This window comes from Apteryx mantelli, chromosome 6 (genome assembly GCF_036417845.1).
Source record: "Apteryx mantelli isolate bAptMan1 chromosome 6, bAptMan1.hap1, whole genome shotgun sequence".
Lineage (NCBI taxonomy): Eukaryota > Metazoa > Chordata > Aves > Apterygiformes > Apterygidae > Apteryx > Apteryx mantelli.
Genome location: NC_089983.1, coordinates 14,364,394 through 14,387,127, shown reverse-complemented (window position 1 = coordinate 14,387,127; position 22,734 = coordinate 14,364,394). Strand labels below are relative to the sequence as shown.

At 40.0% G+C, this 22,734-nt stretch overlaps 1 protein-coding gene across 1 annotated transcript in view; it reads left to right on the top strand.

The window, feature by feature from the left end:
- The first annotated feature begins 2,727 nt into the window (after positions 1-2,727).
- BMPR2 (bone morphogenetic protein receptor type 2) overlaps positions 2,728-22,734 on the top strand; it is a 111,884-nt gene continuing 91,877 nt past the window's right edge. Inside the window, exons 1-2 of the mRNA XM_067298836.1 lie at positions 2,728-2,794; positions 3,297-3,906. Coding sequence (XP_067154937.1) covers positions 3,831-3,906 — 76 coding nt within the window. The 5' untranslated portion in view covers positions 2,728-2,794; positions 3,297-3,830. The remainder of the gene's footprint in view (positions 2,795-3,296; positions 3,907-22,734) is intronic.

The window sequence follows — 22,734 nt, the reverse complement described above, 5'->3', positions numbered from 1 at the left end:
GGAGACACTGCTAACAAGGACATGTCTAATTATGTTCATGCACAATCTTGAATTTGCAAGAGATATCAATGCGTTTGCACGTGCATTGGCACGACAGCAGGAAATATCTGAGATGTACATCAGCCTGATTTCCTGCTTTAGCATCTCACCTAAGTATGGAAGCAGTGCAAAGGGCAGCCCTAGTGAGCTGGATGCGGCCGTGCCATTTAAAGCTCCCTCGCCCTGGGGCAGGACAGATGTGCCTGCTGTGGACGTGGTGCACATCAGCCTAACATCTCAGGGAGCTTGCAACCGCTGTAGCCTGGTGCCTGTGTCTCTGCCCTCTTCGTCCCCACCTGCTTGCAAGTGCCGTGGATGACAGTTGCAAAATAGTAAGGTCTTTTCCCCTCTCCCTCTCTATTTTTTTACAGTCTTTTCTTGCTTAAGTTCAATGCTGTTGTTTCATGGGGCTAAGTTCTTCCTGGCAGAAATATAAGGCTTCAGCAGAGCATCCTCAGCATCTTAAAATCTTGATAAGTTTTAGAAGGTTTTCTCTGTTTTCTCTCTCCTATCCTTGTTTTGACCAACACTGAAAATGTACAATGCCACAGCTCCGTAAGTTTTCATTATCCTAAGTATTTTTCTGTGGGTCTCATTTGGCATTGCTGCATATTAGGCTAGCGAAATGCTGGCATACAGTTAGAACAGATAAAACAATACCAAAGAATTATAAATATGCCCTTGTCCAAGCAAATAACAATAAGTGAGTCTGAGAATGACCGTTTCGATCGCTGGTTTCCTCCCACCACCGTGGGAAAGGGAAGCTGCCTCTGTCCTTAGACAGCAGCGATTACTTCCTACATCTGTGTGGCAAAAGGGGGGTCGGCACATCCCGGGCCGGGAGAACCAGGGCTCCAGCAACTCTGCGGCTCCGGCAGCTCCGTGGCTCCAGCGGCGAGCACGGCGCAGGGCCCTCTGCGCCCACACTGCATGGGGAGGCACCTGGCCCTGGGGGGCGACGTCTTCTGAAAATTCAGGGTTGGGTAGGGAAGGAGGAAGAAGCCTTGCAAACTGCTGGGAATGTGTGTCCAGGGGGTTAGACCAAGGCCCTCATCCAGGTGTAAGCTCAAGCTAAGCAGATCCACTGCCACGGTGAGGTCTTTTGCAGGTCCACATGGCCTTCACAGGGGTGTTTTCTGGATCAGGGCCCATGTTTTTCTGAAACTGTGAGGAAATAATTATATTAAAAATGGCATGTCTTGTTTCTTCTTTATAGAGAAACAAAACACAACAAAAACCCAATCTGTTTTTCTTTTCTCTGGGAAGAAAGAAAAGTGAGTATTTTAAGGCATAAAACTATTTTATGTGATTTCTTGTGAAGAAGAATTCCCAATATTAATTAATGGTCCAAAATGAGAGCTATTAAAACCAGAGGGAGTTTTGTCTTTACTTCAGGATGAGCCAGTTTCGATATATGTCATAAGCAGTTACTGTAATTTTCTTTTAACCATCTAAACAGTAAAAGTGCTGCATAACCCGCATAGTTAAGTTCTTGTTTTCTGTGAGCAGAGTAGATCTAGCCTCTTTTATTGGTAGGTGTAGCTGGGCAGAAAGCATGTTGCAGTTAAATGTCTTCACTAAACCAGAAAAAAACACTGGATTTTGGTCCTACAAAAAATATTCAGCATTGGTTTTCTTTTCTCTCTTGGAGGTAAATCTATTGTTTGTTTGTTTTCTAAAGGTTACTTCTTGACAGTTCACATTCCACAAATAAGAGGAAGGATATTGTGGTTAACGTGGTTGTAATTCTGGAAAGTGGCAATACGAATTACACTCTGGGATTCTGTATTTCATTGTCTCTCACCAATATCTACATTAAATCTGCATAGATTAGAAGTAAAAATAGGGCAACAAACTCTTAAAAATTGCTTGTAGCTATCAGCCACACAAACTCAGTTTGACATGAGGAAAGTCAAACTTTGCTGTCTCTGGCCTATGCGGCCCAACGGTAACGGTCCTGTTAGGCTTTATTTCATTACACTGTTGATGAAGCAAGAACCAGACCAGGTCTATTTCACTGGTAAGGGCTCAAGAAGAGGAATGAGGAGTGACACAGACATTTTTTATTGTCATAAAAATAACCGCATCTGACTGACAACAACACCCTTTTATGGAGCAATATTTAGTATTTTAAAGCATGGAACAGGATTTTGCAATTCGTATCTCCTGTCGCTCTGTTACTGAGATGGGTGCAGGAACAGCGGCACAGAGGGAAGCGCTCCCGCATCCTGCCCTTAGCGAAGCCCGCACACGGAGGCCCTGCCGGGGCAGGACGCGTTTTTAGCCACCTCTCCCTAGCCCGCACCAGCGAAACGCGCCTGAGGGCGCCGAGCGAGGCCGGGACAGCGCGCACTGCACCGCAGCCCCCGCTCCCCCACCAGCCGCGGGCCTCCCGTCGCGTGCAGCGCAGCGCAGGTTAAAGCGCACAAGGAGCTCGGCGGCTCGGCCCTGCTTCTGTTCCGAAATCATAAAACCTCCCGATTTACGCAGCAGAGGACGCCGCGCAACAACATGGAGGCGCGGGCGGGGCGCCGCCCCGCGCCGCCTTCCCTCCGCGGGGCCCTTCTCTACCTGCCTGGAGGCCCACCTCTATGGTCGGGGAGAGGCGAGGGGGGGAGGGGCGTGGCCCGGGCGGCGCGCGGCGCGGCCGTTGGGGCGGGGGGCGTGGCCGGCGCGCGGAGGGGGCGTGGCGCGGCGCGGCGCCCCCGGGCCGGGTGCCGAGACTGGCAGTTGGAGCGACTCCCCTTTGTGTCTGGTGCGGGGGCCGTTGGGGCGGGGAGGGGGCGCGAGCCGCGGCGGGGGCAGCGCGGCGCAGCGCGGCGGCGGCGGCTCCCTCCCCACGGCCGGCGGCGGGGCCGGGAAGGAGGCGGCGCGGCGCGGAGCTGCCCCTCGCCGGCGGTGGGGGAAGGCGGTGGCAGCGCGGCGGGGCTGAGCCGCTCCCCGCCCGCCGGCGAGCGGAGACCTGCGGGAGGAGGACGGAGCCCGCGGAGGGAGGGGGCGCGCCTCGCCCGGCCGCTGCCCGGCGCTCCGCTCGCAGGGCGCCCGGGTGCCGCTCGCCGCCGGAGCCGCCGCGGAGCGGCCTCGCCGCCCGCCGCGCCCCGCCGTCGTCGGGGCGGCCCGGCCGCGGGGGCGGGGGCAGGCGCAGGGGCGCGCGGCCGAGCCCGCAGATGGGCCGCGATGCCGCCGCGGCCCTCGCCGTGAGCGCCGCCGCGTCCCGCCTCGCCGCGCAGGGGCTCAGCGCGTCTCTCCTTCCCCAGGCGCGCAGCGGAGCGAGGAAGGAAGCCCGAGACCTTTGACAGGGCGGGATGCCCCTCTCCCTCGAGCCTCCGGGGCGTGCTGGCGGCGCCCTGTGCCCAGCCTGAGGCGGCTGCTCGAGCTGACAGTCGGAGGCGCTTCCTCACGTCTGGATATGTTTCCTCCTAAACCCGTCTGTTTCTTTGATATCGTGAAGCTGCGTGGGAAATAAGCTCGGTTCTCAGAGCGAATCGCGAGAATCGCCCCTTCCCTGGGAGAAGGGAAATGCGTTTGGGCTTGGAGGCAGAAACGGGCTTTTCTCCGGCTCCCAAGAAGAAGCGTTGCCGCTTCCCGAGACATGAAGGCAGCCTGGTGTAATGGAGTAAGAGCAGAGGCGGCCCCTCTCCTCTGCCATTTGCCCTTCCAGACTGGATTGTAAACCAGGAGAGTTCAGCAAGGCTGTTTGGAGAGAGAGGAAAAAAAAAAAAGGAGGAAATTCCTCGTTTTTATTTTTTTTATTTTTCCTTCTTCTGCCTCGTCCCTTGGCTTCGCCAGGTATGACTGCCTCACTGCAGCACCTTTTGCTGGTGCTCCTGCTCTCCAGTGCCACCCTGCTGCTCAGCACTGCGGCTGGTAAGTAGCCGGGGGGGGTACTGAACTAGCCATTTTGGCACAGCGAAGGGGGTGGGGTCCGCCGGCATTTGCACCCGGCAGGGTCTCCCGCAAAAGCGCCGTGCGTGTATTTCCACCGCCGAGCCCCGTAAAGTTCTTCAGTCCCGATACGTTAACCGTCTTTGAAAATAAAATCTGCTTTATTGTGTAAATGAGCTCGACCTGCTTTCGAGACGCGTGTTTTGTCTAGATCCGCTTCTCTTGTCTAATAACTTGCTTCAATTTTGGAGAAATATATAATCTTTTTGTTTTGCATACCTCGCCCTCTGTAAGGTAAAGCAGGAATTTTTAATATATATTTTAATCGGCAGCAGAGCTGTGCCTGTTTTGCTGTGGGATCTTTTGGGCACAGCCATTTTTAATTTTATCGGCATCAATGCTTTCAGGGGCCTTAAACATGTGCTGCAGTTTTATGACAGACTTATTACAATGCATATTTCTTTTTGGGGGGGAGAGGTCTGAAGCAAAAATGTAGCTATTTCTATTGTCATTTGTGATTATAGAATAGTAACAAAAAATGCTGTTGAGGAATGCTGAAAGATCTTCAAGTCAGTATTCTTTTTTTTAACAGTAACTGAGAAGTATATATTCTAAGAGCATCTTTATTCTTATTTTTGGGGCACTTAGGTCTATTTTTAATGTTACTTAGAAGCTCAGTGTTAGATACATAGGATATTTGACCATGATTTTGGAAGAGAGCTCAGTATTGCTCTGACATCCTTTGGTTCTCTGTCATGGTGACCGATGAGCATGTAGGAGCTTTCTGAGTGTTACCCAGCTTTGTTAGCTGCCAGGACTGATTCTTCTCAGTGCATGCATTTTCAGCAGTTTTGGAAGACTCTTAGGACTTTGGTGTCTTTTTATGAATCAGGAGCCAATTTTGAATGCTTGCTCTTTTCAGCATTATTTTTGTAATCTGATGTGTCTAGTTCATAGGTGAATCCTTGTGAGAAAATTGCTATATCTTGCTAAGATGACCTAATTAGATGATGGTAGTTTCCATACTACATTCTGATGAGTTGTTTTAAGTGAATTATTGTCGGTGTTGAGAATACTCGGTGTCATTATTTGGAAAATCCTGTGAATTAGACATGTTTAGGCAGTTTCTTTATTGCTCTAATAGTCCTCGATTTCCTCACTTCTGCTTTTTTAAGAAGTCTCTTTGGGGAAGATATTAAAATGAAATGATTGACTTTGCCTACATCAGCCTGACCTTTGACTGTTGATATTTTAGACTGATATCTGCTCTGTCTGTCTGTGATAATTTAAGAGTTTTTTTTTTTTTTTTTTTTTTGAAAAAGGGACTTTTGAAGGTCGAAAGCCTTTGTATTAAAGCATGGATGAGTCAAGAATGCTAAGTATCTAACCTTTTCTCTTAAATATAGTTTAAAAAAAAGTGTAGGCTTTTTTTCCATTTGCAAAAACTGCAGTGAATTGGTAATTTCTCTGCTCTGATGAGAGAGAAGGGTTACTGAAGGAGGGAGTGGTAATCTGAACCAGGCCAAGGGCTGGGCAGGTGCAGTACGAGCCCATTTAGACAGTTTTGCCAATTCACCTCAATCCTGACCTGTCAACAGCATTTCTGTTATTTCGGTTCTGGTTTTGTTTTGTAAAAAGAGTATTAATGATGCTAGCTTGTTCGGTTGTGTTGTGAATAGGAACCGATTTTCCCATTGTCGTTTATTTTCTTAATTGTGAAACTGTAGCAGTCCATGTTATAAAGCCTCGGTCATAATCTTCTGTAAGAGTAATTACATGAATGATTTGAGTTGTAGTTAAAGTTACTAACGGTTGACTGTAAGTTTACACTGCATTTCAGAAGAAAATGGCTCTACATGGGGAAGCTACACTAATGTGTAATTCTGCCCTTTTATGTTCATGAAAGAGCCAACACTATTTCTCCTCTTCCCCACCCCTCCCCCCAAAGTATGAACTGTACGGTCGCATCAGTGGAAATGCAGGCTTCGTAGCTTTGAAAACCTTGGTTAACTGCTACTTCTGATTAGTGAATAGATACTATGTCTCAGCAGTATATAAAATTGAGTGTTGATAAATGCAAAATCATGACAGCAGAGGGAAAGTACTTTCATAACAGGTTGGTAAATTCCTGCCTTGGGAAGAATATCGAGACATCCTTGGGGTACCTCACCAAAGTCCTGCATTGAAAATATGGTCAGGAAAGAAAGGATGCTAAGGTGCATGGAGAAGAAAGAAAATCCTACAGTGAGGCTGTTGATGATTGTTTCACTTGTAATCTGCAACATGAATGAAGAAAGGAGGTGGTTCTTCCTTCACCTTGGCAATCGAAGATATTATAAAGAACTAACTTTAGATTCAGAAATCTTTTTTGCTAATTATTAGGGGAAAATTAATACTGGCTTCCTCCATAATATCTAGATCTTAATAGGTATCCAATAGCTCCATATTTAAGTCATATATTGCTCCTTGTAAAGAGAAATGCTACGGTGAGGGCATTTTACCTAGACTACTTTCAGATAAGAGATTAAGAGTTTTTTTAAAAGCTACATTGGAAAAACTGATTTGTGCCATTTTGCTCTTTATTTCTCAGAAGACTTCAAATTCCTCTTTTCTAAACCTTTTGTTTAGACATATGAGGCATATTTATACTCCCTGATGTGTTGGAGGTCTTGGATTCATTAATCATGAGGACCATTACTGAAGAGATAGTTGGTGAATGTTTGAACTGTTTCCCAATATCATTAAAAAATTTTGTTTGGGTGTTCATACGGACTTAATATGATTGAAAGTAATTTTTCTTCTGATGTAATCATGTTTCATTTGCTTGGCTTCTATGATATACAGTGCTAAACCACTTTTTCTTCTTTATAGACATCCAGGGTAGGCAGCATTCCTTTGTCTAGTGCGTAAATTGTTTGTGGAAAACATAAAATGAAAATTAAGATAGAATATCCTTTTATCTTTGTGTATCTTTCCATAAGTCTGTACCTGTGTGGTTCAACAGCTGCAAAATTTTCAGAATGAATGCAATTATATAAAGATTGAAGAATTTATTAGAAATGATCATTCTAATTGTTAATTACAATGAGTCAACTGAAGCATCTTTATGCTGTTTTATCTTGCCAGTTAAAGTTTCTGTAGTGTCTCAACATAGTTCATTTGAAGTATGAATTGTGTGCTGTAAGAAAGGTCTTCTATGGCTATTCAACTCACTTTTTCTACTGGTGTTTTGAATTAATAGCTGAGATACGTAAACATTGCAGGTATCTCTATGTATCTTGCATATTAAAGTTTTCTTAAAACTAGCTCCACACCAATTTCTGCTTCTTTGCTGCAGATGTACTCATTGCTAGTGGCTTATTCAGCTGTAGTCTAAATTTATTTTTCTGTTTGACATGGGAGCTTTTTCAGAAACATTAGCCTGGCCGATGGAAACAGGCAGTTTGCTTGGGAGGCACACCTGGTACGCCTGATGGGTGACTACACCGACAAGCCTGGCCTGTACATCAGCCCCGGGCTTCATTAATTCTCTAGCTGCATGGAGGAAACGGCGTAGCTGGGAAAGCACAGCATTCTGCGCAGAACCGGTCATCCTGCAGAGCAGAGCCTTCCTCTGTAAGGGAAATCAGCCTGTGGGGACTCTGTGGTATTTCAGTGTAGCTGCTAACAGTTTCCAAGCAAACTTCAGTATTTCTCTGTTTCACTGTGTGGTGTGGGCATATCCTGTGAGGAAATGGAAGCTGCAGTAATCGGATTGCTGAGGAGCCTGAATTTCAAGCCCTGAGCCATTACATAGGTGCATCACTTCTAGGATGAATTGTTTTACCCTCAAAAGAGCCATGAGTAAAGGGTTAGCTAAATCGTCTGCATATCCTCCTCTGAGGAAGGAGGACAAACCTTACTTTGCCCTGGAAGCATAATAGTATTTCTTCCCCAGAATTATTCTTATGGTGAACTTTGTACAAGTGGTGGCTTTAAGGATGCCTCTCTAGCATATATTACCAACTTTTATAAAAAAAAATCCTTTATTTTTCTAATGTTTCTATAGGTAGTGTTGACTTTTACTCTAAGAATAGGCATTGTTGTCCCACCCACCTTTTTACACTTCATTCAGTATGTCTCAGCAATCTGTGTAGTTAGTATCATTGTTTCCTTGGCAGGTGCTACCTTCCTCTGCCTTGCTGACAAGAGGGAAGAGAAAATTAATAGGTCAGGGCCTTCTGAGATATTTTATTCCTAACAGTAGAATATACGATTTACTGTCGCTGGAGCCATTTTGTGTTTGGATTCAAAGTGTGGCCGTGAACGCATGCTGTCATCTTTCGAGCAGAATCTAACTTCGCTAGCCAGTGCCATGTGTAAGTGGTGGTGTGAAGCTCCATCCAGAATGAAATGTTGTGCTCTGAATAAAACGGGTGTGATGATGCTGTATGCTGGGTAGGGCAGGAATCTCTGTGTAGCTTGCATGCAATTTTAAGTAATAATTTTATTAAGTTGGTTGATTTAGTAGAGCTATTCACTGCTTTGATTTGAGCTTAAAAATAAGTGAATAATAGGGAAAAAGGTGTTCTCCAAAACAGAAAATATGTTTGAGTGCTGAAGTCTGTTTTTTTTGTTTGTTTTTTGTTTTTCCTTTGAAATATGAGTTCACAGAAGTATAAGGCTGGAAGTGACTTCTCTTCTATTTCTCTGCTGTTTTAGATACTTAAGTATAGTTGACAATGTTTCTCTAACCTCTTCTTTACAATCTTTAGTAAAGAGAAATTTCGCAGCCTGTCTAGGTAGCCTATCATCTTACAGTGTTATCGTGATGCAGCAGTAATAACTTCTTTTTCCTCTATTGTAATGCAAGGTTGTTTAAGATATTCCCTTAGTGAAGATGTGGTAGTTCATCTGAATGTATAGCATGGTGTATATGCATAGACAATTGCTGTGGATCAGCAGAGTCTTGATAAGCTGTTCATATGTCAAAGCGTAGTGTCTCAAAATTTGTTAGAGTAATGCTTCATTGGAAGCTTGAGTTATCTATAAAAATTTAAAAAATGAAAGTTTTGCAATCTTTTTGGAGGAAGTATTTTTAAAAACTGTTTTTGAAAACTTGTGCTGATCCTAAAATTCCTAAAATTCTGGTTTCTGAGGCTGCCAGCATGACTCAAGGAGTCTGTTAAGTGCAGAGATGGGAGCCAGGATGAGCCAGCAGTAGTGGAATCTGTTAGGAGAGATCAGGATCTGTGTGTGAACAGAAGGAAGAAAGGTAGGCAGGGCAGGAGAGGTTTGAAAGGATGAAGAATTAAATCTGTTTTGCAATAGGATGAGAACCAAGGTTTATTATACAGCTAGACAGAGAAGATGACTTACATCTGTCAAACTTGTTTGGAGAATGAATGTCTGCAGTTGTGTGGTGGAATGAAGATTTGTGCTGGGGGAGAGAAAGAAAGCTTAGTTGTAGGTAGCAATGTTGAAGATTTCTGCTCTCTGTTGTGTGAATTAATGAGAGATCTGGTCATTTAGATAATGTCTTTCCCCTCCTCAGCAGTCTTACAACTTTGGAAACTGCAAGGTTTTTTGGGTGGTGATGGTATTTTATTCCAAGTAGTTGGGGTGGGAGGGTGTCAGTTTTGTTGATTTGTTGTCTTGTTTTTCTATCAAAACACAAAATGTGTTTTGAACTATAAAGGTGTCTTAGCATTCTGTGTATCAGTACTTTGTATTTTCTCTTTTGCCTCTTATTTCTGTGTGAGAGGGGGAGGGAAAGATAGGAACTACAGATACAGAAGACTCCTTTTTATGTCGTTGCCATCTGTGAACCTGCCCGTTTCCATCAGTAACTTCTGAACCTGCTTGCCAATTTCAACCATATGTGAAAGATGTCTCAAAGAGATTAATTTGCTACTGCTTTCATGAAAATTAGTAACTGAATAGAGGAGAGAAATCCAAGGTAGAGCTTTCTTAAAGGGAAAGTCAGGCAGAGCTCAGCCCACATAATTGTATTTGCTTTTAACTGTCCTCCCAGTCAGCATGGGGACGCTGGCAGCCTCTTGGTGCATACATAGTTCTGGACTAAGCACAGTACGTTTTGTCTCTTGTTCACTTGAGATGTCATAGGAGTCAGGGCGGGGGGAACCTGGGATCCCCTTTGTGGAAGGGGTGGGATTTGGGTAAGTAATGTGGGAGAAGGGGCACATTTGTAGGAAATTAGACTTTATTAGTCTGAGTGAGTGGCACTATGCGTTAAGCAAGTGTTTATACTAAACTTCCAAAACAATGCCCAAATCACTTTACTGAATGACTGTCGTCAACTTGCGACTCCAAGGTGTGTGTGAGTGACTTGCAGTTGTTTTTTGTAGTAAGCGTTAACTTTCACACTTTCAGAACTGGTTTTAATAGACTCTCCTGCTTATACACTTAGCTTTAGTTCAGATATCCCATGCATTAAGCCTTATTAAGATCTTTTTTAAATGTTACTGTAACTGATATTTTTCTTATGGTTTCTTTGAATGTCTTTGTTACGTATTGTACTTGCTTGAAGCTGTGAAGTGAAAATAGATTTATTGTTTGCGTTAGAGAGGTGGTAGAAAGGCACTTAAGGTGACATTCTGGATTGGAGTAAATGGCAGACAATGACAAATCTCACGATACAGTGAATCTTTGAGCTGCAGTACTGTTACAGGTAAGGTGGTTAAGTAATGCTAGCAACACTGCACAGCAGCTATTATGGTTAGCCAAAAGCTGATTCTACATTTACTCTCCTTATGTACTATGTGTACTTTTTCTATTTTGAGTAGTAAGCAGGACGGGTGTAAGAAAATAGGGGTGAGAGTTTTTTGGAGTGAAATGACTGAAAGTATAGTCATAAGTCATGGATACTAATTGAAGTCCTTAATTTAAACATTAGAGAATGCAGCACTTAATTAATATTGAAGTGTTGGCCACTGGCAGTGTCATCTCCCAAGCTCATCGTTCTTGGCATGAACTGAATTTTCCTCTGCATAAGTAACAAAGGTGAGGTTCACATGGTGTGAGAAGCCTTAACATAACTCAGTGACAATAATGACTGACTAAATATTCTCTGTTGCTTTTGCCTTTGCCTTATCAGGTATATTGAGTTTGACTTGGCTCCTGTTAAAAATAAAATGTTCTATTTCTGCAACCAAAGCAGCATAAACACAGATACTTGGAACAAAAAAAACCAGCTCATCTTTGTCAGAGAAACTTCATTTGGTTTTCCAAGAATTTAAGCTAATCCACAGTCCTTTGCTACTCTGGAATTTGTTAGACATGACAAACATATGTCAGAAAAAATATTGAGTCATTTTATTGTTCATCCTATTTTCTACATTAATGATTGTATTAAATAACTGTGATCAAACAGTGGAAAGTTTATTCATCCACTGCTACCATTTCACTTGTTCTAATGAATTTTTGCTTTCATTAGAGATGAGGTGGTTCTGTTGTAGATAGTTTGTTGCCAAGTTGACTTGAAAACTAATCCTTCCTTCTGGTGATAGCCTTGAGAGAGAAATATCTGAAGCTGATTTAGAACTTCTACAGAAAAAGTAAAAATGATCTAACTATATGTTTTTTGATAGGACATGTACTTTTTTTTGTGCTCAGAAGGACTCTGCAATTCTGGATGATGAAGTTTTTTTAGATACCTACAAAAATTATATTTAGGCATACTTTCTTGTCGCACTTCTTTAGTTAAACTGTGGAATCTCCAGATGTATGTAAAATAGACACTTAGGTCAAGAATGATCTTTCTGTATTGAAATAATATTTTAGTTGCAATCAGAGAAGAGAAAAAGGAGCCCTACAGTGAAGCTTGTCTGGATACTGTCGCAGTGTCCGTTTGTTATGTTTGCATGTTTAAAGCTTTTATTTCTAGCTGTAATCACTCAGGCTGGGGGAACTGTAGCTGGAGCAGCTGCCATGATGCAAATAGACATTTATGCCTTGAGCCTGCCAACTGCAACAGGAGACAAACCTTGTGTCACACTACACACGCTCCTGTCTCGCAGGACTTGGTCGTGATATTTTAGTAGGACTTTACTAAGATGTGGAAAAACTTGTTCCAGCGTTCTGGGCTATTCTTGCTGTGCTTTACAGGCTGGTATGAAAGAATCTGTGAATCTAAATGAGTGAAAGAGACATGAGAGCAGTTTAATTCTCCCTAAATTAGGGTAAATTATTTCTGACACCCACTGCAGCAGTATTTGCATCTATATTGAAAGCTTACAAAGATATCCAGATCCCAGATTCTACTATATATTGCATATATGCAATGAAGACAGCTTATAATACATGTATGGATATCCTTATGTACTTGGTATGTTACCAGCATTCAAGCATACCAATCTGCTTCACTGCTAAAAAATAGTATTTTAATATTAGCAAATTAGACATTTGCTTGGTGTTCCTAATTTCTGAAAAATCCTTATAAACAGCTTGCTTTGTGACCAGTTAATTTTGCATTTGTTGATTAAATCCAGGACATGTTAAATGATTTCTCTCTTAGTTATGCTAAGTCAAATCCAGCCTAATTAAGTTTTAGTTAAATTTAGATTATAGTAATTAATGCTATTGCAGCTGAACACAATTATTTGGCCATACTCGTTTAACATTGTTTTAGCTAATCATTTAAAATCTCATAGTAAATATTTTTCATACATATTTCAATACAAAGTTAGAAATATTTGATATGGTAGATAGGAGGACTCTCTTTGCTTTTATTGTTTCCTGTCAGAGAAGTTGTATCACTAATGAAGCTGTCAGCAAATTTAGCTTCCCCTATTTTAAGAAGCAATGGAGTGGAATGCTTGTGTGCAATACAAATAAGCCCCTAATTACTATTTTACTGATCTGTATGCAGACTATATAATGCTACCTAAAATTGAAGATGTGGCCTTTGAGCACAAGAATATGCATCCAGAGATGACACAATATAGTAAATGAATTTTAAAAAAGGGTGGGGGGCAGGAGATGGGAAATAAGGAAGAATAAGGATACAGTAATAATACAATGTAATAACTCAGGAACATCTTCATGGTTTCGCTTTGAGAATGCAGGAATATTTTCTTCTCCTTCCCCTTCTGTGTGCAGAAAGGAAAGTAGTGAGGTCCCAACATACTAGAATGAAAAAGGTGCCACAATATATGGGACTGATGAGCATATTCTGAGCAGGGGCCGCTTTACCGAGGAAAGCTCAGAGGCGTTTAAGAGGGAATAGAATAAAAGGGATGTTGAATTTGGTCCTGCTGAGGAATGGAAGAGTTTAAAGGGGAGAGCAGCTATTCAGAGGTGATGTACTTTGAAACAGTCATCAAAACAAGGTCCTTCATCACAGAGCAAGTGAAGATCTGCAAAAGGAGGCTGATCAAAGCGATATGATGGACGAAAACTTGGTTTTCCTAGCTGTTTTTGGAAGGATGGGAGAAGGGTTAGTAACAAAAGAGCTGTGCTGAGAACACAACAAGGCATCCAGAGGAACAAAGAATGGACTTTTAATGTGATGTAAACAAAACAGTGAACAGAGTTGGTGATCCAGTCCTGGAGAGAGGAAGATAGGAGAAGTCAAAAAGCCCCACAATTAATGAAGATTCACATTAAAAATTGGGGCACCCCTGAAGAATGTGGACTGTGTGTTGCACACAGTGTGATGTCTGTTACACTCTTACTCCTTCTGTATGTCTTGTTACAGAAAGAAGCTTGCTTTAGCAGAGTGAGAGAACATCTGCAGCAGACACTAAATCCAGAATATACCCCCCACAATTGTGTCTGAAATGCACTGTGTGTAGCTAGTATCCATAAAATAGGAGGAACAGGTTCTGGCTGAACTGTTTGCAGTTTAAACAAACTGCTGAAAACTAAAATTTGTAGTGTAACTATTTTAAACACTTTCATATAGCAAATAACAAAAAACTATATTGAGGAATTCACAATGCAAAGAACCTGAATAATCCACAGCTGTACTAATTAGAACAAGAATTTGCATAGAATCTCAATTCTTTTTATGATTGCATTTGATTAGGAATAAAATAGCACCTATGTTTTAATGTTGCTTTTGTACTATTAAGAAGAGAGAGGGCTCATCTTTGGCAGTTTTCATACCTTTGTAGTGTTTACTTGTTTATTTTTTCTTTTCTGGCAACTTAAATTCTTAAAATGTAGCTAAATTCATAGTTTTCATTTTCAGAGGCCCAAAATATCTAATTTTTAGGTTTGACATATATTCAACAATATTGTTATATATCAATTCTAGTCTTTCTGCGATATATTCGTGCATATACTGCAAAGTAAAAAACAAACAAAACACACCAACAACCTTTAGCAGTGCTTCCAGTTGAAGTTAATCAAGATAACACTAAATCACAGTATAGGATAAGAAATAATTAAACTTTTCGCTGTATCATCTGGTTTGTCTGCCGGGTCTGATTACTGAGGGGAAAATGCAAATTTATGTGAAAGTTTTATATTTACATGAAAATTTAAATAAAGCACTTTTCTGTGCTCTAATGATGCCAGCTAAGATTCTCTCAGCATTACTTTTTTGACATATTTTTCGTGTTCATGCTCTAAGCTTAAAACCAGAATCACTTTAAGACAGTACAATTCAATTTCTTTATTTTCAGATGATTATTTTACAAGATGCTGGTATAATTCTACCAGTTTTTTTACTATTCCTATATTCTGTATACTTTATATATATACATATAAATATATGTACCTATATTAACTTATACAAAGATACAGTTAGCCCCATGAAATTGATACATATATTGGAGGTCATGAATTTGTAGTGAGCTTTTTAGGAAATACTGAGAAGTAAACCTATTGGTAATATTCTTGCTTCCCTAGATAAAAGTAGACACAAGTCCTGATTGAGTGTTTAACAGTGTTGTTACAGGACAGAGTTGAGGCTATTTGTGTCTTAATTCTTTTCCTAAATGTCCATTTAAAAAAAATTTTTTTTTAAACCCTCCCCAAGTTTAAGTGTTCCTTCTAGGGTAGTTCAAATAAGCATGTAATGAATTTACCTTTATGTTACTGATGTGCTTTCACATGTAATTCCAACTAATATATTTTAAAATAATCAGGGCATGCCACATACATAAAGTTATCACTTTGAACTGAAATACGTTACATAAATAACAAATGAGGATGACTTATGGAATGGAATCTGATAGTAAATGCTGTTGTGGTAATTGCATAAAGCAGGTTATTTCAGCACTTAATTGATAACTCTGGGACTTGCCTCAGTTCTGTTGAGGTATGGGAATGAGGTGGAGAGGTAACTGTACCATCGAGTTTCAGCCTAGGCAGGCATGAGAGCATCATTTATCCTGTACCAAACAAGGAAAAATACTGACCTTTTTAAAAGTGACCTTGCAGTTAAAGAATGTGCTGGGGTGGGCTCACAGAGGGGCAAGTTAAGATTTCAGTGGGATCACAAGCAATACTCTTCCTATAGTTAAAGGTCTTGACTTGAAAGAATGCTGTTTGGATTGCAGAATATTGGTTTCTTGTCATTTCTTAGAGGTGGTGGGTTTTGAAAGAAATGGTTTAATGAGGTGCTGTAGAGTTAATTATATCTGACAGAAGGAAAAGGCTGATACCAAGTTGAGGTGGGAGAAAATTTGTGATACGCTTTTATAGCAAAAAGTATTAGGGACTCATTTCCTTCCTTTAACTGAAGACGACTAGTGAGGGGATACGTCAACCTGTAAGGCACGTCAACATTACAAGGCAAAGTATAATGTAGCACAGAGCTGAGCCCAGTTTAATTAGTTCTGCTGGATTTGGTAGACTGACTTCTCTTTAAACTCTACCAGAGTTAGTTTAGGGACTGATGAGGGGGAAAAGGTAGGGGAATGATGGGGAAAAATGGGGGAGTTCTTCAGGGAAGTGTGGGAAGGTACTTTCAAATTTATTGGTTATAGGAGGACAAACAGTAAGTAGCAGATGCTCCTGATAGCATGGGATGAGGAGGCAAAAAATGGTGAGATTCACCTTGAGAGCTTGAGGATAAATGTTAAGAATTCATGAACAAAGAGATGTAAAGAATGGGATCAGCTAAGACGCAAACTGAATAGTTTGCAAACTGCTTTGCATTAATTGCCTATATGCACGCTCCTAACCTGCAGTAAGTGTAAAGTAGTTCATGGAAAGAAGTTGTGAGCATGCACATGTGAAGTTGCTGCAGAATATTTGATGTACTGTAAATTGTCACCATAACTTCATATTATATCTTATCTGATTTCATGGACATCATCCTTTCTCCGCTGGTCAATTGTTGTGCTTGAGCAGAGATGGAGATGATAATCCCTCTGCAGCCTAAGATCTATCTAATGCAGCACTTTAAAGGGAAGTGGTAAATTCTGTATGTAGCAGAGGACAAGCATAATTCTATAGTTTGCTTTCACTAACAAAAACAGAATTAGCTAAAAACAATGCATTAAAAAAAAAGTAAATCAGGTAAAAATAAAAAATGTCATTACAATTTTCTGTCTACCCGTAATTCAGCCTCTTTGTGCTTAAGTATTGTGATGAAGTTTTTAGCTGCGTGTTTGTATATTCCTTTTTTTCTGCAGGATCTCTGCCTCATTCACTGGAAAATGGATTAATTTCAGGTTCTTGTGTTGAAATATGCTCTTGTAGTTGCAGATCTTCCTGCTTATCTCTTCTTCTTAGCTGTTATCTCCTACAATTCTTAGGTTCTTCATGTGGCTTCTTTCTTGTTATTCTCTCTTCTTCATTTTCACTTGTTCCCCTTATTTCATTTATCATGAAAATGCATTTTATTTAATCTTGAACATTGCTATTTTATGCATTTCTTTGGTTTAATGAAAAGAAACTAATAGTATCATGTTACTAAAAAGAGATCTTTAATAAGTGCTCAGATCAACTGAGATGCATAAAGGAAGTGCAAAAGACTGAAGTTTATTCTTCCCTAAAGGAATGCTTAGCTTCCTTGACTCATTTGGTATGTTTTCTAAAAGAGGGGCATTTTTTTTTTTCTTTTTTTGTTTTACAGAACACAGACTCTGAGAATCTTAACTGGCTGATGACAGATCCCACATGAATATATCATTTGTTCCAAGGGGAAATGCAGTGGGGTAATTTGCTGAAAAGAAGGTAGATTAGAGGCAGTATAGGACAATCATTACCTGCCTAAACTTGGCTTTGTATATCCTGTGAGAGATGGCTTGTACAACTAAACTTTTTAAACATGCGTGAGCTTGAGTAAGTCATTAAGGAAAACTGTTTCAGAAATATATTTAAATAATGATTTCAGAAGAATCTTATGAACCCTCTGGTTAGGTTTTTGGGGGCTAGGTGTGTATTGGTGGTTAGGATAAAATTGCATGAAAGAGCAACTCTAATCCTCGGGGAATCTACACATTCCATAGCATTGATTCCTTAACAATTTCTCCATATAGTGCATTTTATCAAAGGGTATTGAGGACATTTGAAAGGCAAGATGACAGCATTTTTTCCATATAAGAAAACTGAATTTCTTCTCAACATTGTCAACTAGTGAATGTACTGGAGGTAACAGTTCAAAAAGAACACCAACATGCTGTTTTGGAGATCCATATCTTGTCGTTAGTGCAATAGGAGATTCAAATGACAGTGGATACCTTGCCTTTGTAGTTCTGCTAGAATTATTTTGAATTCTCATCTTTGTGTTCATGTTTGTGTTATGCAAGACTGATGAGATCAGGTTTTGGATGTTAGCTTAGAACTGTGGGAGCCTTTGCCTGCTCTGCCCTTCCTATCCTTCCGTTTTTTATTCACAAGATGTATACAAATATGAATACAAAGAACCTCCTCATTTCTAATGCCTCCATTTGAGGGCAGAGAGAGAGCTTCTAAGAGATCTCTTCTGTCCCATCCCTGGCATTTATCCTGTTCTGTTAAGAAGTGCAGAAGACGTGTTTTAGCTCATGGTAATAGACCTCTCATAGCTTTAAAATAAACAGAATTAAACTAGAGTCAGAGTTAACTACATATTTAGTAATGATACTTCAAGAGAGAAGCTCTTAACCTCCTCTTTCATGAGCCACCAAATATTTCTTTTGGTCAACAAGAGCTGACAAATCATACAGTGCCATCTGTCCCTACAGATTCCTATACTTGTGTTAAATTGTCTCAAGTGCAAATGATCACACCAAGTAGCAGTGCTTAAGTGCCATAATAAAATCATGTTTATGTGAGAGCTACATGCCATTTGCATTTACTGGTGGAGCACCAGCAGCTTAAATCTGTATCCCCTCACTTGTCCTCTGGTTCAGGTGCAGAGCCTAACCTAATTCAGGACTGCAGTTCCCATGTGCAACAGGAATGGATACATTCAAACCTAAAGTTGAATCCTGCCCTTCATCAGGGCAGACATCAGTTTTGAGGCAATACTCAGATTTTGCTCTGAACGTGACACAGTAATAAAGACAGCATGTTATTGCAAGCTTCAAACCCAGATATTTTGTAAGAGTGGCTGAGGGAAAAGGAAACAGTAGTTACTGCTGCTACATAAGATGAAGAAAGGAAATGGGAGCCTCCCTCAAGTGCAGCCGCTAAGCAAACTAGTTAAAAATAACTACTTTTCCCCTCTAAGCAATTGTCTAAGTTGCTACAGTGTTGTTTTCTTGGGAGTTGGAGAGAGGTCTACTCCCCTAGATGTTCCGTTCTGATATATCAGTCATGTTTTGAGAATTTGTGCTCTATACACAACTGATTACTGCAATATTGATGTTTAAAACAACAACAAAAAAACACTGGGGCCTAACTGATTGTAATAAGGGAAAGCATCTCCTTCAGAGTACTTAAAACTACATAGATAAAGAATGGAAGGAGGATCCGAGGGAGATGAAGTACCTAGCTGTTTGTTTCTTAGCATGCCAGCAGCAAACAGGAGCGCATCTCTGGTTTCTTGCCCATTGTGTCATCCATGTCACCATTTTGGGTTTCTCTCATTATGATCCCAAACAGATGTTTTTTGAGACATCCCATAATTGAAAGCCGTTTGTGAAAGCACTACGCTTGTTAAAACTATGCTTAGGAGATAACTTATGAAAATTGGTGATTTACTGTAAAACATACAACTATTAAATATGCCATTTTTATTTGAGATTTTGTTTTCAGAAGTTTTATAAATACTTTTCTTAATTTCTTAGAGCTGTTGAATGCTCAGTTTCAATTTTATACAAATAATTCAAAAGCAGAAGACACTTTCATTTGAAATAGTTTTTGGAGTGTTTTACTTTGCAAGAATTATACACTGATGTATTGGTCTTTGAATTCTGCTTGGTCAAATTGAAGTTTTCATAATCATTCCTGACCTCTCAATTTCTTCTACTTGCTATCCCAAGCAGTCCACAGATCTCAAATAGCTGTTGTTTTATATAATCAGCTTGTCCTCCTTGTCTGTTTGAATGAGCTGTTCTTGTGAAGTTTTAATAAGTAGCTGAACAAGTGCCCAAATATTTTTTTGGGGTAGTGTGCACAATTACCCAGCTGTGTGAGTATATTTAATTATTCAACAAAAGTGTGGAGCTTATTTGGTAGGCACATGGTAGATGTTCCTCATTGCAGATGAAAGTAAATTTCTAATATCAAGCTGTATCTATTTCTAAATTAGCAAATCCAAGTGTCAGCATGCTCTGACATTCTTTCATTGCATTTCTTAAAAGCAGTGATTAGCTGCAAAATTCTCCTTGTAACCTTCTACTTTTTCTTCAATACTGTCATTGCTTTTTTTCTTGCAAGTAAAAACAATAAAGTGTACGGACATAAATACATTGATAAAATTTCATTACCCTCATTTCCTTTTTTCATCTTCTGTATTTCCTTTGTGTCTTTTCACTTTTCTGTCAGATGTTCTACAAGTGCCTAATCTGCCTGTGTAGGAGAGTGAAGAGGTAATCTGAACCATAGCTTTATCCAGTTATGTTGCTAGAATGTTTTGATGTCTAATACTAGTATATGTAAAATTACTGAGCCCTGCCTTTACTCTGGATTTTAAGAAACTCCTGGGCACAAAGGACATTTAAGCAAGTGTACAAAATCCTAAGAGAATTTTCTGTTAACATTTTCTGAAGCTATTCATTTTCACAACCCAAGTAATGAATTATTTAATGCATGGGACAGAAGGCCACCTCATATATGTTTCAGAACTCACTCCTAAATATTGGTGTTGCAAATATTTAGTGAAGAAAAAAGTGTGAGTTTGAGGGTTTACCAGAGTTTTTGCTGCCTCTATTTTTTTTCTTCAATTTTGTTTTCTCTCTTTGCTTTTCCCTGTATACTGCCATTGCTGTTCTGCTTTGTGGTTGTTCATTGCCCAGGGTAAATCCAGGAGGCAGTATCTTAATTAAGGGTGGCAGTTAACCGACAATGAATGGTGAGCTCATCATGTTTTTGCTTTTGACAAAATATTGGCATGTATTAGGTATTTCTTTACTTCATATTCTCTGATTTGCCACACTGGGATAAAGGATAGTACATAATACTGTGTCTCTGTAATAGAGAAAATGTTAAATATTGATATGATCTGATAATTAGTCACTTCTGGTGACTGTTAACCCGAGGTTGAGAATCAGTAAAACTCTATTATATGGGCTTGCCCAGACACTGCAAACTTCTCAGTGTAGTTTGAATTTTAAGCTGTATACAATAGGATAAAATGCTAAGGTAGTTGTGGCTGTTTTTTTTTTTTTTTTTTTTTTTTTTTTTCTTCTCCTTGTAATCAACTGATTTCCCTTTTCCTCCTGTTTGGAACAGCTATTATTTTTGCTAATATGGGATTTTGTAAGTTCTCTTAAGGCTCATTGTGAGAGAGAGTAGGATTGATTATGTTCTTAAAATTAGTGACTTTGGAATTACGAGAGGGTGGATTTTAAGTCATCCTTGGGCAGATAGAACTTTTAGCATCCAAATTACAGAAAATAGGATGTACTGGGGCTTTGTTATTAAATTCTTGTATTAAAATAAGCTAGTTTCAAAATCTTTATACTATTGCCATTTAAAAATCATTAGGAATGGATCTTGGATGCTGGACTATAGTTTCTTTAATGCAGGAGAAGTACACTACCTAGATGCAGATTTTAAAATATATTAGTGGAAAAAAAATACAGTAGGATTAAAAGTATCAAAACCAATTTTGCCATACAGATGAATAGTGAATGAAAGTAAAAGATCGTATGGTATGGTGTTGGTCAGAGATGAAAAGATAACTGAGAGCAGTAATAGATAAGGTTATTTTAATCATTTTCTACTTGGAAACAAGAAAAACACTAGTGAGGTGAAAGAGTGCTGATAACGTACTGGAAGGTAAACTTCTTTTCTTCTTAATTTCCTTTTATGGCTGAATGGCTGAAGCTGTAGGCACCAGACTGGTGCGAGGAATGAATCTTCCTCACACGAGCTGGGTAATCAAGACCTCTTTAAGAATATGAAAAAGAAAAGAAAAATCAAATTTGAGTTAATTCCTGGGAAAGGTTGGAGAGAAAGGACTGCTTAGTCTTTAGGTTTCTGAGTAAATCTAAGTAGTTGACTTTTGATGTCAGCCTGATACCTGCACATAGTTTGTGCATAATTACCTGCCTCTGCCTTACCACCTGCATGTTTTTCTCATAGCTTTTTCTCTTGTGTGTAGCTTTGCTTGGTACTAAACACAGAAGAATCTTCAGAGAAATAGTATATTAACTACAAATATTCTGTATCTTACTGTTTTCGTTTGTTGGTACAACTCTGTAAAATACTGCCAAATTCAAATATAAGCTAGTTGTTTAAGTAGCTTAGTGGCGTTCTCTGAAAACAGGTATTTGAAGCAGTGGAAACTGTCTTCAATTAAATACTAGGACTCCATGTAGTCCTTTCTCATGTAAAAGATTGAGCCTTGTCAGGCATGGACACTTTCTTTGACAAAATGCCTGTGTTTGTTTGTTTGTTTGGTCGTCTTTTAAAACAAAGTATTCCTCGCTTCTGCTGTCCCCCTGAATGCTAAAGAATAATAGAATTCTTAGTCCTTATTATTTTGACAGCCACATAGCATTCAGTGAATATATCCCCATGAGATAGGGCAGGGTTATCTACTACTTTTTCTGATGGGAACTGAGGCACAAAAGAAAGTGGCTTGCCTCAGATTACCTTGGCTTGTCTTTGGTGGAATAATGACTTCAGTTCCATGTTTGCAGGATAATACTGTAACCACAGTAATTCTTGTGTCTTCAGCTCTGTCCAAATGATTTCATCCTCTGGGACAAGAAGTTATTTTAGTTTCACTTTTGAAATTGTTGCTGGTCTTGTTGGGAGATTGCTTGGTTCCATCAATACGCAGCCTTGGAAACTCTGGAGTCTGTTCAAGTTTGTACAGGCATTGTCCCTTGCAAGGTTGCACCTTCTTCTGTAATGCTGACTTATTTAATAATATTTAATATCTGATCAGTATCTTTGAGTGAATTAGAGGAACATTTAATGAAGTTCTTAAAATTTAGGGATTCAGTTCCACTGAATACCAGGAAGAGAGTCTACAAAGAGTCCTAAGGAAGAGGAGAGAAAATGCTGTAAAATCAGTCATCTAGGCTGTCTTGCATTCAGATAGCTTGGCAAGAGGTAAGGATAGCTATTAATTAAAAAAAAAAAAAAAAACTTATATTGGAAAAAAAGATGTCATTAAAAGGAGAAAAAAGAGAAATCTGTTGCTATGTGTTTTGATCCTAGCTGTTATTTTCCTACTGTTTCTTACTACAACAATATTTTGGTTTCCGAAGCACAACATTGTGACCAGAATAATAGAATAACTGCCAGTTTTTT